At 40.8% G+C, this 18,148-nt stretch overlaps 1 protein-coding gene across 14 annotated transcripts in view; it reads right to left on the bottom strand.

The window, feature by feature from the left end:
- The window catches only part of STARD13 (StAR related lipid transfer domain containing 13), a 492,092-nt gene that overhangs the window by 51,725 nt on the left and 422,219 nt on the right, over window positions 1-18,148 (bottom strand). For all 14 annotated transcript variants that reach the window (XM_086329392.1, XM_086329395.1, XM_086329394.1 and 11 more), the window contains 2 exons: window positions 6,273-6,344; window positions 3,508-3,589 (listed from right to left, as the gene is read on the bottom strand). In XM_086329392.1, the coding sequence (XP_086185518.1) occupies window positions 3,508-3,589; window positions 6,273-6,344 (154 nt within the window). The remainder of the gene's footprint in view (window positions 1-3,507; window positions 3,590-6,272; window positions 6,345-18,148) is intronic.

Here is an 18,148-nt window from a genome sequence, read left to right as displayed (position 1 = left end):
ATACAAAAACTTGAATATGAATGTTTATAAGGGCTATATAATCACCAAGAAAGAAAAGAAAGAAAGAAAGTGGAGTCGCTCAGTCGTATCCGACTCTTGTGTAGCCCACCAGGCTCCTCTGTTCATGGGATTTTCGAGGCAAGACTACTGGAGTGGGCTGCCATTTCCTTCTCCAGGTGATCTTCCCAAGCCAGGGACTGAACCCAGGTCTCCTGCATTGCAGACAGGCGCTTTACCATCTGAGCCACCAGGGAAGCCCATATAATCACTCAAAGTGGTGACAACTCAAATATTCATTTGGTGAATGGACAAACTGCAGTAGTATATCCACACAATGGAAGACTGTGACTGATACACACAGCACAGATGAATCTTAGGTGTATTAAGTAAAATGAAGCCAGACTCAAAAGCCTGCATAATGTTTGATTTCACTTACATAGCATTCTGGAAAAGGCAAAACACTGGGCACAAAAACCAGATCAGTGGTTGCCAGGAGTTGGAAGCAGGGGTAGAAGTTGATGACAAAGGAGAACCAGGGAGTGTTTAGGTGATAAAGCTGTTTCATATCTTGGTTGTGGTGGTAACTACATGACTGTAGGCATTTGTCAAAACTCAAAGAACTGAAAATAGTGAATTTTACTTTAGATATATACAGAACACCTTGACTCAAAGAAGATATAGATTTAAAAATTCCATTGAGATGATTTTAAATTGAATTTAAAAATTTAATTGCATAGATTTCATTTATATGTGGAACCTAAAAACACAAAATAAATAAATACATCTAAATAGAAACAGAGTCAAAGATACAGAAAGCAAACAGGTTGCCAGATGGGAGGGGTGGAAGGAGGAGAGAAATAGGCGAGGGAGATAAAGGGGTACAAATCTTCATTTACAAAATAAATGAGTCACCGGTATAAAATGTACAGCGTGGGGAACACAGTTAATAATTATGTAATATCTTTGTATAGTGATAGATGACAACCAAACTTACTATGGCGATCATTTTGAAGTGTATAGAAATATAGAATACTAGGAACTAACATAGTGTTGTAGGGCTAATATTTCAAAGACAAACAAACAAACTTACAGAGGAAAAAAAATCAGATTTCTGGCAACCTGAGGTGGGAGGAAGGGGCAACTAAATCAAAGTGGTCAAAAGGTACAGACTTCCAGTTATAAGATAAATCAGTCATAGAGATCTAAAGTACAAAATGATAAAGATAATATACACTGCTGTGTGTTTTGTATCTGAAAGTTAAGGAAGTAATTCCTAAGAGTTTTCACCACAAGGAAAAACACGTTTTTTTCCCCTACTTCTTTAATTTTATATCTATATGAGATGATAAATGTTCACTAAATCAATTATAAACATTTCATCATGTATGTAAGTCTAACCTTAAACATAAACAGTGCTATATGTCAATTATATCTCAGTGAAACCGGGGGAAAAACAACAAAAGGCATAATTTGACAATCAAGTAAATATCTATAAGTATGCAAGAAAATGCAATTGGGAGAAAGATAATTAATGCAATACAATTAACAATAAGAAATATTTCTTTTAAAAGTGTCAAGTGGCTTCTCTGGTGGTCCAGTTGTTAAGAATCCACCTTGCAATGCAAGGGACACGGGTTTGACCCCTGATCTGGGAAGACCCCATACGCTGGGGCAATTAAGCCCATGCACCACAACTACTGAGCCTGTGCCCTAGAGCCCGCAACCCACAGCTACTGAGCTCGTAGGCTGGAACTACTGAAGCCCGAGCACCTGAGCCTGTGTTCCTCAACAAGAGAAGCCACCGCAATGAGAAACCCGCGCACCGCAACGAAGAGCAGCCCTCGTTCGCTGCAGTTAGAGAGAAGCCCACGCAGCAATGAAGACCTAGCACAGCCAGTAAATAAGTCAATCTTTTTTTTTTAAATGTCAACCGATTAGTAAAAATACTCTTGGTTAAAACTCAGAGGGAAAACTCAGGATGAGGTGCTGGTGGAATAGTTCTGAGGTGAATGAAGGCTTGGGGTGTGCATCAGACATCCTGAGGAGAAAACACTGCTGTTCCAATTCATTGCCTTTAAAGAATTACAACAAAACTATCCAATCCTCTTATAAATGCTCACAAATGGCATTTTGTGCTTGTTTGTTTTCGAGTTCAAATAGCCCATCCCTGCAATTTGTGATTTGAAGAGTTAGTTCTCTTCTCTTCACCCACATAAGCAAACCCACAGCAATGCTTTCCTTGAACATTCAGAGACCATTTCCTAACACGACTCTATTTTCTCTTCATATAGCAACCCTAGAGAAAGCAGCTATGAACACAGAAATATAAATCTATGTCTAAAGAATCAGCAAGCCTATGATTATTTCACAATATTCTAACATACATTTGTCTCTCCTATCTTGACAAGTTTCCTCATCACTACTTTCTTCTTAAACTGCTATCTTTTGTATGTCAAATGCAGAATGTACGAGAAAAAACATTGGACTACAAGTGACGAAAACTTGTTTAAGGTCAGTTCAGCCCATTACTAGCTCTGTAGCCTTGGAAAAAGGACTCGCCTCCTGAAGCTAATATTTATTTCCAGCTCTGACTTCTCTCCAGGGCTTTAGTTAAAAAACCTCCAAGCTAATTTCCTACAGACACACATGACCTCACATGCACATTTAATTGTTCAGAGATATTTGATTGCATTGGCATCTTTCATTATTACTCAAATTACAATTGTTTTATTTGCTCATCTATGCATCAATTCTTCAATTAGATTTCTTCAACCAGATTATATATTCTTTGAGGGGAGGGAATTATTCATATATACATCTTTGTCTCCTTTTATCACCTATCACATACTGAAGGTGTAAATTATTTCTGAAAGCAGATATAATTACTTGAGCTTACATATTTCAGTTTGCTGATATAATCATTTGTCTTAAAAAATACAGCTAAGTTTGACATACTCATGGAGTTTAACAACGTCTTCTCTGACCACTCATATTCTGGTCCCTCATGCTTCCTCCTCCCAATAATCCACTCACACTCCATCACTGTCTATAGCCTCAGCTTGTTTTACATTTTTAAAAATAGAATTTAACACTCTCTGAGATAATATCTTCTTCTCCTCTCTTTTTCTCTCACTCACCATCTCTTTGACTCAATCTGTAGTCTGAAGCTTCATGCTGCTGCTGCTGCTAAGTTGCTTCAGTCGTGTCCGACTCTGTGCGACCCCACAGATGGCAGCCCACTAGGCCCCGCCATCCCTGGGATTCTCCAGGCAAGAACACTGGAGTGGGTTGCCATTTCCTCCTCCAATGCATGAAGCTTCATACTAGAACTCAAATTCCATGAAACCAGGGACTGATCATGCTCACAGTAAGACACTTATAGCCTGGCATACAGTAGGCATTCAATAAGGACTTACTGAATTGTTGTTGAACTCACCCCTTAATACAGTGACAACTATTATAGACATTTAACAATTGAAAGAAACAAAAATATTTCACATGATTTACCTGTAAAGAGGTTCTACAAGGTCCTTTTCAAGAAAATCATGATCGTTCTTGACAGCCACAATGTTGATGGGAAATTGCGAATCTGAAAGAGAGACAACGGAGTTTATGAGGCTTGTTTTATCTGAATCAGCAACGATATCTTCAGGCCACCACATTTCTGTACTCATGGCTAATCTTAACTGCAGTTACTCTCCACTGACGGGTGTGTTGGTAATGTTTAGAGAGCAGGATGCTTACTTTAACCCCAATAAATGTTTTTAAGGATACAAAAAAACATGCAATATGAAAATAACCAAGTGCTTGACCTTGGATAGGATTGCTAAATGCCTGTATTTTTATCCAGGCATGCGTCAGTTGCTCAGCCTTATCTGATTCTTTATGACCCCACTGTCCATGGGATTTTTCAGGCAAGAATACTAGAGAGAATTGCCATTTTCCTCCTTCAGGAGATCTTCCCAGTCCAGGGATTTAACCCAAGTCTCCTATGTCTCCTGAATTGCAGGTGTATTCTTTACCTGTTATAGCTCATCGTTATCATAGACATTTGCCTGCATGGAGAACTTCTACACTCTCACCATCTACCTAAGGTGGAGGTTGCTGACTTCTCTCCTGATCAGTTCATGAGATACTGATCAGGATAGAAGTTTGGCAGATTTCTTTTTTGAAGTTTCCAAAAATACCTGCAGCTCAATGGTCTCAAGTATTTTATTTTGTAGCAAAACCTTTTTCTTTTTTTAAAAAAATATTTTATTTACTTATTTTTGGCTGTGTTGGGTCTTAGTTGCAGTGAGTACGCTTCTCTCTGGTTGTGGTACACGGTTCCAGAGCGCACAGGCTCAGCAGTTGTGGTCACAGGCTTAGTTGCATGTAGGATCTTAGTTCCTGGACCAGGGACTGAACCCTTGTCCCCTGCACTGGAAGGTGGATTGGTAACCACTGGTCCACTGGTCCACCAGAGAAGTCTCTGTAGAAAAATCCTGTTCCAAACTTGTAACTTTTCTGTAGAAGTATTTGTTCTAATTTTTATTACATTTATAAATGGCATATGAATGACTGGGATTTTAATTATGACTCTTCCATCTCATAATCTTGTAAAAATCACTTAACCTTTTTGGGCCTCTCTTTCATAATCAGTGTGTCAGTAGTGGAGGGTGGGAATAATGGTTGCTTAGCCCAAAACTGTAAGACCCTCTTTCTTGTCTAAAAGGCTATGATTTTATGAAAGTTTTTATCAGAAATTCTAGACCTCAAAGCACCCTCATAGATATGCTCTCTTTTATCCTCAAAGAATTTAAGAGAGAGAAGTAGGCTTTTTTAAAATAGAAAACTGAGCTTCTAGGTGAGTAGGTGTGATTCACCAGTGAGTAAAAGTTAACTTTGTTGATTCTTTCCATCCTATGTGAATTTTATGCCATGAGAAACTATATCGTTCAGTGTACTAGATAGGCTCTATTGAGCCCTACAGATGCATGCTCTGCTCTTCTGTAACCCGGTTTGTGCCCAGGATCAGCTGTGTGGATGGTGTTCAGTGGGGTCCATGTCCACTGCCTTATTTTGTTTGGCCAATGGGAAGCCCCAGCTGGAGATGGAGGGAGGAGGGAGTGTGACATCAGGGCATTGCCCTCCTGGGTCTTCTTCAGGGGAGCTGTCATCACAGCTGAGTCCTCTACTCCTAAGCCTACTCTGAGATCCCCTCTCCTTCTGGGTTCATCTCACCTTCCGTTTATGGCTTTGGGCCTAGGGTACAAGCTTTGGGCTGCTACAAGCTTTGGGCTCCTGAACTGTTCCTTGTGGTCTCCTATGCCCTGCTCACACCTCCATCATGAACGCTTTTAGGAATAAGGCCTCCACAGATTGTCCTGAGTGTGCCATCGCTCAGTGCTGGGATCCTGAGTAATTCACTATACATTAGGACTCTCCAAGAAGGAGATGCGTTGGTTATAACTTTAGGTGTAGACAAGATATGGGGCTTCCCAGGTGGCATGGTGGTAAAAAAAATCCACCTGCTAATGCAGGAGACACAAGAGATGTGGGTTCTAGCCTTGGGTCAGGAAGATCCTGTGGAGTAAGACATGGCAATCTGCTCCAGTATTCTTGCCTGGAAAATTTCTTGGACAGAGGAGACTGGTGGGTTACAATCCATGGGGCTGCAAAGAGTGGGAAATCACTGAGTGACTGAGCAGTGCATATTAGTAAGATATAGGAGAATAAGTTTATTAACTGTCAATGAAAACATCAATGGAACAAAGTATGATGCTAGCAATAAAAACATTTTACTTTTAAAACCCTGAAAAATAACATCTGATTCATGTCACGTCTTAAACATTTTCATGTGAGGTAAAAATCTCAAGATAAATTAGCTTTGTTATTTCTAAGAAATTCATTTATTTTACTTTCAAGAAAACTGAGAGCAGTGATGAAAAAAACAAGTAAGAGGATAGGGAGGAAGTGCAGAAAAAAACTGCTGCTGGCAGAACACTGGAAGGAAAAGGTAGAGTTGTGATTGGTGGTAAAGACATGAGAAGCAGAAAGTGAGAAGCAAAAGAAAAGAAAGGAGAAACAGGGAAGGGCAGAAGGTGAAGCAGTCTCAGGAAGCGACCCTAATTCCTAAACTGGCATCAGTTTATGTCCTGGGCATTGCAAAGGCAGGGGGAAGGAGAAAGCCAGGAAAAAATGGTTGAGAAAAGACTTGCAAGTCAAAAAGCACCACAGGAAAAAATTTGAATTTATTCTCTTTATAAAGAGAGAAGAAAAGCCCAACCTACCCTCGTATAGCTGAGCGTACTGCGGGAAGCCAGCAGCGCGGAGCCAGTCACATGCTTCCTTCGCCTCGATTTCTGAAAAACACAAGAAAAGGAAACGCACTGAGTCTCAGGCCACCCACTGGCCTCTACCTCCTCAATCAATAGGAACTGGTGGGCACTGTGCAGGTTATTACAAAGCAAAATTGTTCTCCAGTAAGTCTGTACAAGAAGCCTACTCAGAAATGGGTGTAAAATGAGCAGGCATCACAAAGGTGCTTGTTTCATGTCTGCTAAGATTATCTTCGATGTCAATCCGTACGTATTTGGATAATAGCAAAACCACAAACTGCAGAACCTAGAGGCTGAGTTTTAGTCAGGGAAAAATGTATTATTTATACACTAGGGAACCCGAGGACTAGGGAGAAGGAGGAAGTACTTCCTTAAGCTCTTTTTTTTTTTTTTTTTAAACTTTCATAGATAAAGCTAAGACTATTTATGCTACATTCCTTTATTCTTTTACTCTGGGGATAATGAAAGAACGAATACAACTGGGCAGGCTTGTGAAAATGTATTTTCTCATGAAGAAAGCTATTACAAAAATCCAGTGTTTTATTATTGCTTTAGTTTTACTAATGCTTTAATTCCAAATGCCTTGTAATAAGATGTTCATTCATCAGGCACATTTGAATGATTTCAAGCTGCAGAGTGCAGCAGGCAAGAGTGAAGCTGATTATCTGGAAATGAGACAGGTGTTTGATGGGGCTGCTAGAATCTCTGAGAGCCAGCCTCAAGCAGTTGATATGTCCTTTGGGTGACCAGTTTTGGTGTGGACATTCCAAGAGTGCACAGGACCACCTGCCTGGAGAACTTTGGAGAGGGATGGGAGAGTCTCCAGTATGTGAACCAGGTCACTTTTTGACCTTGTGAATCCTGGATCATTTCCCAACCACAACTCTTAGATAAATAGGAATGCAAGGGAAAAAGAAGTTCATCTGTCAGAAGTCTAGGTTCTCCAAACAAAATTAAACAGCTGATTATAACAGGTCTCTACCCAGGCCCCTTTCTCTGCTGTTGGGAGAGAGCCCGGTCAGGTCATTGCATTTTCATTTACTCTGACGTTCATTTCTCCCTGTAGCCAAAGTTGGAGAGTACAGGGTGTTCTTAGGTCGCTGCACTGAAACAATCCATGCTAGCATCAGCTGTGGGCCAGAGACTACAGTCTACATTGAAAGCTCAATGTCTATGCAGCACGCTGTTCAATGTGACAGAGCTATCTGATCCATGTTAGGAAAACAGAACAAAGGCCAGATCATCCACAGGCTCCAAGGGAAGAGGAAAAACTTACAGGCCCACTGATTTGGTTGGACATGGGTTGAGATATCGGAGAAGGCAATGGCACCCCACTCCAGTACTCTTGCCTGGAAAATCCCATGGACGGAGGAGTCTGGTAGGCTGCAGTCCATGAGGTCGCTAAGAGTCGGACACAACTGAGCGACTTCATTTTAACTTTTCACTTTCATGCATTGGAGAAGGAAATGGCAACCCATTCCAGTATTCTTGCCTGGAGAATCCCAGGGACGGGGGAGCCTGGTGGGCTGCCGTCTGTGGGGTCACACAGAGTCGGACATGACTGAAGTGACTTAGCAGCTTAGCAGCAGGGTTGAGATATATCATTAAATTCAGGGAGACACAGTGTGCTGTGGCCCCCATCCCAGAGTCCCTGCTTCTTTTGGCATCCTCTAAGCCCTTGCCATTTGAGAGACTGACAATTTCTAAATCTTGAGTTTCTTCCTCTGACACAAGGATTTTTTTGCATAATTACTGCCAGCACTGACCAAATAGGTACACATTCCTGCCTTGTACATATTATTCAGAATTATCTGGGGCACCAAGCTGGAAACAAAAGCTCCAGAAAGCTTTTCTATGAGGAGGGGTGAGCCCCATGACTGCAGTTCAAAATGAATTGGCTGGATTGTACTGTATTGGCTAACTTGGGTTTTCCCTTTGAAAGGTACAAAGGGCAATTATTATAAGTCTCCAAAGTTGTATTTAAGACTCATTTCAGAGTCCTTGGGCTTCCCTGGTGGTTCAGATGGTAAAGAATCTGCTTGTAATGTGTGAGACCCAGGTTCAATCCCTGGATTGGGAAGATCCCCTGGAGAAGGAGATGGCAACCCACTCCAGTATTCTTGCCTGGGAAATCCCATGGACAGAGGAGCCTGGTGGGCTACAGTCCATAGAGTCGAAAAGAGGCAGACACAACTTAGCAACTAACACACTGAGAGTCCTTATGTGAAGGCTTCCACTTTGATAACTACACAAGTATTTCAGGGGAAGGAGAAAACACACATTCTGACTGTTACACGGAGAAAATGTGATTACTCTTGGTCAAAGATAGGCTGCTGCCTTCTAAATTTTCAAGCTTCAGATTTGCTTTCTTCTTCAATATACTACAGTACCTAGTGATGAGAAAATACCCGATTTCTAGACATGCTCTAAACAGTCATAAGTCAGCAAGTCTCAGAGAGGAAGCACAAAATTCTGTTACACCAAGTAGCTGAATAGCATGCCTTTTTCTACTTTATTTTTGCTTTTACTGTCATCGAAATGCAGTGTTATGCAGAAGAGCCCCAGAGAGACAGACCATTAGGAACAAATGGGGGAGACTTGAAAGGCAGGAGCTCTGCTACACAGGAAGCTCAAAGAGGAGCAGGAAGTGAGCTCGTAAAAGAGCACACACTCCGCCGGATGCTGGGTAAGGAGGACGGAGAGCTGGGGGAGAGGCGGGCAGCAGGGTCCTCACAGAAAGACTCTCTTTGGGACTGAGACTCTGGTTGGGCAGTGAAACAGGGCTTGGGCTAGCCTGGGAGATTTTATTTACAAGGCTCTCTACATAACTTTGTTTTGTTTTTTTCATAAGAGCAACACAGATAATGAACCGAAACTCTACCCATATGTAAACATGAATAGTCAAATCTTAATCAGAACCCAGTTAAATAAACTGATTGTTTTCAATGGATAGACATTTTGTTTTAAGTCTTCCAGGCAAACAATAGAAAACTGCAATTAGTAAATAATAATAAGAAGCCATGTCCCAGTCATGATGGATACCTACTCCTCAACCATCACTTCCCATACCCAACTTGCTGTTCTATATCTGGAATATCTCCCGAACACATTCCCCCTACTTTTGATATTTTCTGGGTTTTGTTTGCTTGTTTATTTTGGTTTTTGTGTGTGTGTGTGTGTATGTGTTTTTTTTTAATACTTCAGTTGTGTGCAAGGCATGTGGGATATTAGTTCCCTGACCAGAGATGGAACCCGAGACCCCTGCATTGTCAGTGTGAAGTCTTAACCATTGGACCACCAGGAAATCCCAACTCTTGATATTTCAGTTTAAGGGCATAACACACTCTTGTTTACCACCAAAGCAAACAAACAAACAAACAAAAATGGAGCATAATTAACCACTATCAAAGATGATTTTGCCCATTAAGTTGAGTTGGAGGAAAAAAGACATAATTTCTACTGATTCTCCACAGTGCCTTCTAACACCTATCAGCCAAATGCTAATGTTTCCCAGGGAATGTCACTCTGCAATGGCCAAAATGACTGGAGAATTAGGAAGGAATCATTATTGACAGTTGTCATCACTTCACAAATATCTACGTGAAGAGATATAAATGACATTTGAGGAGAATGTGAAAATCTCTTTTCTGCTGAGCTGTTGATAGCCAGCACAAAATTATATTGTGACGGTTTTGTTTGTTCTCCATTTGCAACCCACACTTGGTCCTGCAGCAGGTCCAGGGCTATCAGGCAAAACACCAACCGTCTCCTGCAGCAAACTTAAGTGTGGGGAGGAACCAGAGAATGCCCTTGACAGACTAGCCTATTGATCTCAGGCATGGTTACCGCACTGTTACTACAGAAAATTGTTTGGCTCGGGATCATGATAGGATTTCAATAGAACTACTGCAATTATTACATGTAAAAATAATTTCTGTTTTACTCTAGAGTATCTATTTTTGCCTGCCCAATGTCCTTCCCCCTTTCTCCAATAACAGAGCCTCTTCTGCTGGTTCAGGTGGGGCCGCCACTCCTGGTCCCCTCCAACCACATTCCTTGGCTCTATCGCCACCACCCACATGGAATGATCTGCTCCTTAAAAGAACCCCTGATGCTGGGAAAGACTGAAGACAGGAGGAGAAGGGGACGACAGAGGATGAGATGGTTGGGTGGCATCACTAACTCGATGGACATGAGTTTGAGCAAGCTCCGGGAGTTGGTGATGGACAGGGGAGCCTGGCATGCTGCAGTCCACGGGGTTGCAAAGAGTCGGACACAACTGAGCAACTGAACTGACTAACTGATCACCACTGCCCACATGGAATGATCTGCTCCCTAAAAGGGCCCCATTCCCCGAAGTCCAAGGGGACCAAGGAGCTTTGGGATCTCACATCAACAGTTGTTTGGGGGCTGAAATCAACTGGTTGAAAAGGGAGGTATTCAGTTTTTCTATCGGTAGCTTGATGTGCACAAAAACCAAGCACACTTTTTCAGTTGATACATCCAGAAGATGGTGTGGTGCTTGGCACGCTCTTCCATCACATATCTGTGATTCTGCTTGGGGGAAGGTCACTCACTTTGCCTCAGCTGCCTTTCCTACATGTTTGGACCCTGACAGGACCTCCAACCAGAGTCAGACACAGCAAAGGGACGCTGTCCCACTGGCTGCCCAAGTCACTGACCATCGATGGGCATGAGCACAAAGTCACCGTGGAAACTGTTGTGGCCGGTGACACTGTTTCTGCAAAGTATTATCATGTTTCTTAGTTACACATGTTCAGTGTTAAAAACTTATCATAACAAGGAAAGGCACAATGAAAGACAAAAGTCAACCCTTGCCCCATTGCTAATATATAACTAGATACATGTTATTTGTCAAAATGGTAATGATGGTAATATCTTTGGTTGACTACTTTTTGCATATAAGAAAATACACTATGAATATTTTCCCATATCACGGTGTTGTTGGTAAAAAGATTGTTTTGAGAACAACACTTATTTTTTAAAATACCTGTTCTGTGAATACTGCCTGTTGAGCTGATGACATCAAGGTAGCCAAGAGGAAACAGTTCAGGAGGGCTTCGTCAACACATTCTGATTGTAGTGAAGGCTAGAAGTCTATGTGAGTTTAAAGAGATTTACAAGCTGTTTCTTTGATGTGATGTTTGCACTTTCAGGTGGACAAGGCTCCAGAGGGCCTAAGTCAGGAGTTATACTGAGTGCAGCAGATTTACCACCCAGGTTTGTAGGCCTCCTTTCATGCCACAAGCTCGCTCAATTTTTAAACTGGTGTTTCCAAAGTGCTCAGAACAGTGTGTTCTCCCAGCTAAGAATTTAAATACATTTTTTTGGTTTACACTACTCTTGACATAGAAAATACTTTTTCCAGAGCTAACCCAAAGGGATGCTAGTCTTTCTAAATGACCAAAAATTCAAATTAGGGCCAAATTAAATGGTATTGTCATCAGAAAATTAGCTGGCTAGAAGAAACCTGGTTTACCATGGAAAGTTGAGGGCACCTGTATTGATGTTGTTCTTACAAATCTCCTGGAATGTTGATGGACAAACTGACCTCAGTTTAAAAATGTCTTAAACATTCTTAACATTCATTCTTAAATACTCATTAAAAGTACTCAAGACAAGTGGGGGAAAAAAGAATTCATGGCTCTCCATGTGATTTTAAAAAGTGGGCTTGAGAACAGTGTTTTTTTTTTTTTTTTTTTCCATTTAAATTGGCTGACAGGGTGGGCAACCTGCTTCTGAAAGATTATGGATGACTCAACCACCACAAGATGTCTGCAGTCGACACAATTATCACTATTAAAGCATATCCAAGGTATTAACATTTCAACAGGCTCATGGCTGTTGGCTTAGGATTGTTTACATGGCTGAGTTAGCTTCATTAGTAACGAACCTCTTCAGACAAATGACTCCTTTGTCTTCAGATGGAATTTCTCCAGTGAAGTCCCTATTTATTGAAGCTGTATTTATGTGGCCATAGGCTAGGCCAGGGCTTCCCTGATAGCTCAGTTGGTAAAGAATCCGCCTGCAAAACTGGAGACCCTGGTTCAATTCCTGGGTCGGAAAGATCTGCTGGAGAAGGGATAGGCTACCCACTCCAGTATTCTTGGACTTCCCTGGTGGCTCAGCTGGTAAAGAGTGTGCTGGTAAAGAATCTGCCTACAATGCGGGAGACTTGGGTTCGATCCCTGGGTTGGGAAGATCCCCTGGAGAAGGGAAAGGTTACCCAGCCTGGAGAATTCCATGGACTCTATTATACAGTCCATGGGGTCGCAAAGAGTCGGACATGACTGAGCAACTTTCACTTCACTTTAGGCTAGGCCAGATTTGTTAAAACCAATGCCAGAGCATCCATGCCATCTATATAGAGACGTGAATGATGCAAGTATTGATATTATATAGCACCAGGCACTATGACCACAGTCCTTCTCCTGGGAGGGCTTTATAACCCTAATCACAGGTTCAGGAGGAACATCAAGTTTTGTAGTAGCAATGGACTTTGATTTAGATTCCCTGTCAGGGCATCAAGATGCATCTTTTTTGCATCCTTTGAATTACGTAGTGCATTTACAACAATGTGTAAAAGGCCTGAATAAGTCTTAAATGTACACCAAATTTAATTATTTTCTAATGTGGATAACACTTTATTTCTATGAGATTCCAAGTTACTAATTGAGTTAAAATACAGGTTTTATTTAGAATAAATTTAAGACTATTCATCTCTGAATATCCAAATCAGTGAACCAAGTGATAATCACTTGGTTCACCTCCCTATAATTTAAGGCAACCTTTTTTTCTGATGTGTAGAAAAGTATCTTGCACTCAGCTAATAGATAACCATAGAAGAAAGAAATAGGAAGATGTATATATCCCCAAGACACCTAATAGTACTCTACTAAGATGGAGATTCATGGCTGTATTTATGTGTACTTTTCCCCTGAAAGCAAGAGTTACAGACATGCTGAGACACACTATTCCATCACCAATTTTTAACACTAGTCTTATTTCTCAGGTTATGAAATATCTTTGCAAGCTGGATTCACAGCAAATCTAGTCACTTAAAAGTAATTTCTGTCACAGTGAAAAAGAATCAGGCAAATTCTATATCTAAATAGGAGGTCTATTCTTAGTTACTCAAAAGTTGTTTTTAATCTCTCTTTTTCAGCCTTTTTTTGGGGGGAAATCATATTATATATATATATATAATTAATTATTTACTATCAAATTTTAAGATAATTATAAGTTAAATTATATATTAAAATACATTTAATATAAATCATACATACATTTTTATATAAATCATACATACATTTTATGTAATCATAAACTTAAAACTCTAAATAGAATTCTGTATCTATGTAGTTACAAATATATAATGAAAACACACACACACACTCTAAAATGTTCTTAATGGTCCCCTACTCTTTCCAGCTGCCAGGGAGCTTGCAGTTCTCATCTGACTGGGAAATGTGTACTTCCCATCCCACTGATGTCTGGGTTGGCTATGTGACCCACTCTGGCCGATGAAACATGGGCAGAAGTAATGAATGGGAGTTTCAAGCAAAACTCTTCAAGAGCTATCCCCTAGTTCTGTCAGCTCCCCTCCCCTTCCCTTGACCATGAGGTTGGAACATCTCAGACAGAGGCTGTTCTTCAGCCTAGGCCCCGGAATGATGACACAGCGGGCACAAAGCCACAGCCAAGCATCTGCGGACATGTAATGTGAGCAGGCAATAACCTTCTGTTGCTTTATGCTACTACAACTTGGGGGACAACTTGTTACAGTGGCATAATCTGACTTAGGCTAATTTAGCACAGCTGCCAGCTGCTCCTTTTTATAAATGAAGCAGAGGGATGTGCTGAGAACTTCTATTTCAACTTGATGCTGTTCCTGGACATCCATTAGTGTGTCAGAAATGAACATGATCAGATTGCATAAGAATTTCCGCCTCGAAGTCTGCTTCCCTGTTGATGGTGCCTGATCTCTGCTGCTACTGATGCTACTAAGTCGCTTCAGTCGTGTCCGACTCTGTGTGACCCCACAGACAGCAGCCCACCAGGCTCCCCCGTCCCTGGGATTCTCCAGGCAAGAACACTGGAGTGGGTTGCCATTTCCTTCTCCAATGCATGAAAGTGAAAAGTGAAAGTGAAGTCGCTCAGTCGTGTCCGACTCTTCAAGACCCCATGGACTGCAGCCCACCAGGCTCCTCCGTCCATGGGATTTTCCAGGCAAGAGTACTGGAGTGGGGTGTCATGAATGTTAAAATGTAAACAATTCTTTCACACTCATCTGTCACGTGCATCCACATGTGTGTGCACACACATTACAAACATACACCTTCCCCTCACCTATACACTTACACCATAGAAAATCAAAATTTCAGCAACTGAACAAGGGATATAAATACTATTCCCCTGGCTCATATTCCTAAGAGTATGGAAAAAAAAAGAGATTATACCCCTGGCCCCTCCAATCAATCTCAAAGAAAAAGAAAACAGAAAATATATCTTCTACTAGCCAAATAGTTTCTGACCAGATTGTTTGGACTTGAGTTTTCCATGAGGCACAGTAGCTCCTTATCCTCGCCTCTCATTTGGTACAGACTGTTCCCATCAGGCGTGTGCGGTATCTCTCAGGGAGGCTGCATGCACACACAAGCACATGAACACCCCCAGCTCTGCGAGTTCGTCGAGTCACTGCCTACCACTAAATCCCAGGAGATTCTTGGGGATGGAATCAGTTATGCAACTGAAAATGCAACGTAGAGGAACAGAGAGCGGATTCAGACAATTACAGATAGGGTTGTAATTTGCCAGCCTTGGTCAAAGTGCCTCCATATTGACCCACCAAGATAACAGAATCTTGGGACAAGGGTATGGGATTCTGGAGATAGCTTCTCTCTCTTACTTGGCTTCTTTGGCTTCTCTTGGAAAGGTGGAGACTAAGAGTCCCTGGTAGCTGACCTGATGCTGGCTCTCAGGAACAGAGGCTCACAAGGTAACTACCACAAGGTAAGCCCAGCTGCTGGTATCAGAAGGGACCCTACATACTCTCTGTGTCGTGCCCATGACTTTCTGTTCAGGGAAGGGTGACAGTTTTGGACAAGTCCCACCACCACTAGGAAGTCAGGTATCCTGGCCTTAGACTGGTATTCTTCTATCCTATATAGCTTTAAGACATTCTTTAAATGTTAACAAAAAATTATTCATGTCTTTAGGGAATCAAACCCCTTCTCTTATCTATTTTCAGACATATGTGGAGGTCTATATTTATAAAGGCTTATCTGCTATTCCAGCTGCTTAGCCCAACTCTTTTATAGCTGTGGGTACTCCAATTACACCAGAAGCTTTCACGATATCAGGGAAAACTGTACCACACAGGCATCAGAAGAAGCACAGATCTGTCTGGATAAAATAACTGCAATAACCTTTTTATGTCTTTTTACTCCTTGAAGGGCTTGCACAGCAAGATACAACATCACCAAAGCTTCTGACTCCCAGCTTAGGGCTTTGTGCAGCTCTGATATCTAGATCAATCACAACTAGTGTTTACTTAATTTAATCCCAAGATCAGATGTGCACAACTCAAGTGTAATTTCACTATCTGACTATATATAAAAGCTTGATGGTGTGTGTATGTGTGTGTATTTTATTTTTAAATATTTACTGGGATAAAATATTTCCTGAGAAATTTTCAATATATCTTTGCCAGTTTTCTGGAATGCTCTCTACTTTTATGCAGTGGCAATGGTTCTGTGAGTGATTTTCTAAACATGTATAATTTATCCCAGAAAATCAGGGCTGGATTCAAGAAATTAGGTTTTTATTAGGTCTTCAGCTACAGATTCATTTTCCTCCGTGTTCTTCAAGGCCAAATAGGCCACCGAGCTTAGAGGTTCATGCTCTAAATATTGGGATTTCTATTTTGCAAATCATTAATAGACACTGACATTATATATTCCTTACAGAAAGCAATTTAAAATGAATAGAGGGAGTTGAAATATTTTTACCTGATTTAAAGTAGGGGTAGATTAAGCTCCCAATTAAAGGAATAAAAAACAGCTTGTACACCAAAACTCCCTTTTTCATCAAACATAGTGATACATTATTGATTTGTGTCACACTATAATCTACCACACGGCCTATTGATATTAAAGTCAACTGAAGTGGGACCCCCTCGTGGCCCAGTGGTAAAGAATCGCCTTCCAATGCAAGGGATGTGGGCTTGATCCCTGATGGGGGAACTAAGATTCTGCATGCCTTAGGGCAAATAAGTGCTTGCACCGCAACTATTGAGCCAGTGCATCACAACTAGAGTCCACACAAGGAAGATCCTTAGTGCTACGACAAGACCAGACAAGTCGACTAAAAATAATAATAAAATAACAAATAAATGTTACAGAAAAGTCAACTGAAGCATCCCGTAGATATACCATGAATGCAATCAAATAGGCTTTAAAAAGTAATATAAACTATTAAAAAACTTTAAAAGTTTAAAACATGATAAAAGTTTTAAATCCTCTAATAGTTCAATTTGTATAGTAGATAACTTCTAATTTTGAAGAATTCTTTGAGCTTTAGTAATTATTGTTACAAAATCTTAATTGGACCTCTCCAGATTTTAAGAACATAGTAGGAAATGGTGGAAATATGTAGTTATGTAAACACATGACTACTTATAAACAGAAGGGGTCTGGGCAACTCTAACTCTTGTACAATATAACTGTAATTTAATTACTTGACTAGCTTTGGTGGTGATGGTTTAGTCTCTAAGTCATGTCCAACTCTTGCAACCCCATGGACTGCAGTCCACCAGGCTCCTCTGTCCATGGGATTCTCCAGGTAAGAATACGGAGTGGGTTGCTATTTCCTTCTCCAGGGGATCTTCCCAACCCAGGGATTGATCCTGGGTGTCTTGTGCTGCAGGTGGTCTCCTGCATTGCAGGCAGATTCTTTACCGACTGAGCCACTGGGAAGCCCATACCTTTGAGCATATAACAATTTTTATTAATGATGGCCTTGACTAACCTGCTCCAGTACTCACTGAATTCTGGTATAAAAGGAGTATTTCCCTTAAGAACAGAGTTGAATGAGAGATAAAAGCAACTTAAAATTTCCTCTTGAAGGAAGTCAAACAGAAGAGTATAAAAATCTAAATCTAAGATTTGAAACACCTGCAAGAAGGAAGGAAAAAATGAAAGAAAAATTGCTTTCATTCTACCATCTAGAGATCAACTAATAGTTTGTTGGCACATATATAATTTCTCATTCTTTTAATATGAAGATGTGTACATGTATGCAATAAAATTGCAATCTGCTTTTTCAGTTGACAATGCCTTCTGAACCTCTTTCCATGCCAACAGATATCCTTCTTAAACATTCTACTTGGCTGAATAAAATTCCTACTGTAGCCATGACTTTAAAGAGCATCTTCTTTTATCAGTTCAGGCTTCCGTAATCACAGGTTAAAAACAATAAATCCAGTTCTCTGGAGGCCTTCATTCTAAATAAAGAATTTTGCCAGAATGTGCATCCTGGTAAATGTACTTCAGGACTTTTGGGTTGATATTTCTCTATTATTCTACATTCCGGATTAAGACACATCTCATATGGTTTTGATTTATATTCTCAGCAGACTTCAAAAAGGAAATTCCAAGTGGAAGTTTATTAATACACCAGAACTATGTTTAAATGATGCTACAGGGATGTCTTAAACTAACACAAGTCAGGAAGTTCAAAGTTGAGGTTAGATCCTGGACCACGTTCCCACCTCTTCCTCCTTGGTATTTGGAAAGTGGAGATTTTAT

Source organism: Bos grunniens, chromosome 12 (genome assembly GCF_055505025.1).
Source record: "Bos grunniens cultivar Pamir isolate PY7600 chromosome 12, Bosgru_T2T1.0, whole genome shotgun sequence".
Lineage (NCBI taxonomy): Eukaryota > Metazoa > Chordata > Mammalia > Artiodactyla > Bovidae > Bos > Bos grunniens.
This window is presented reverse-complemented; position numbering and strand designations above follow the sequence as displayed.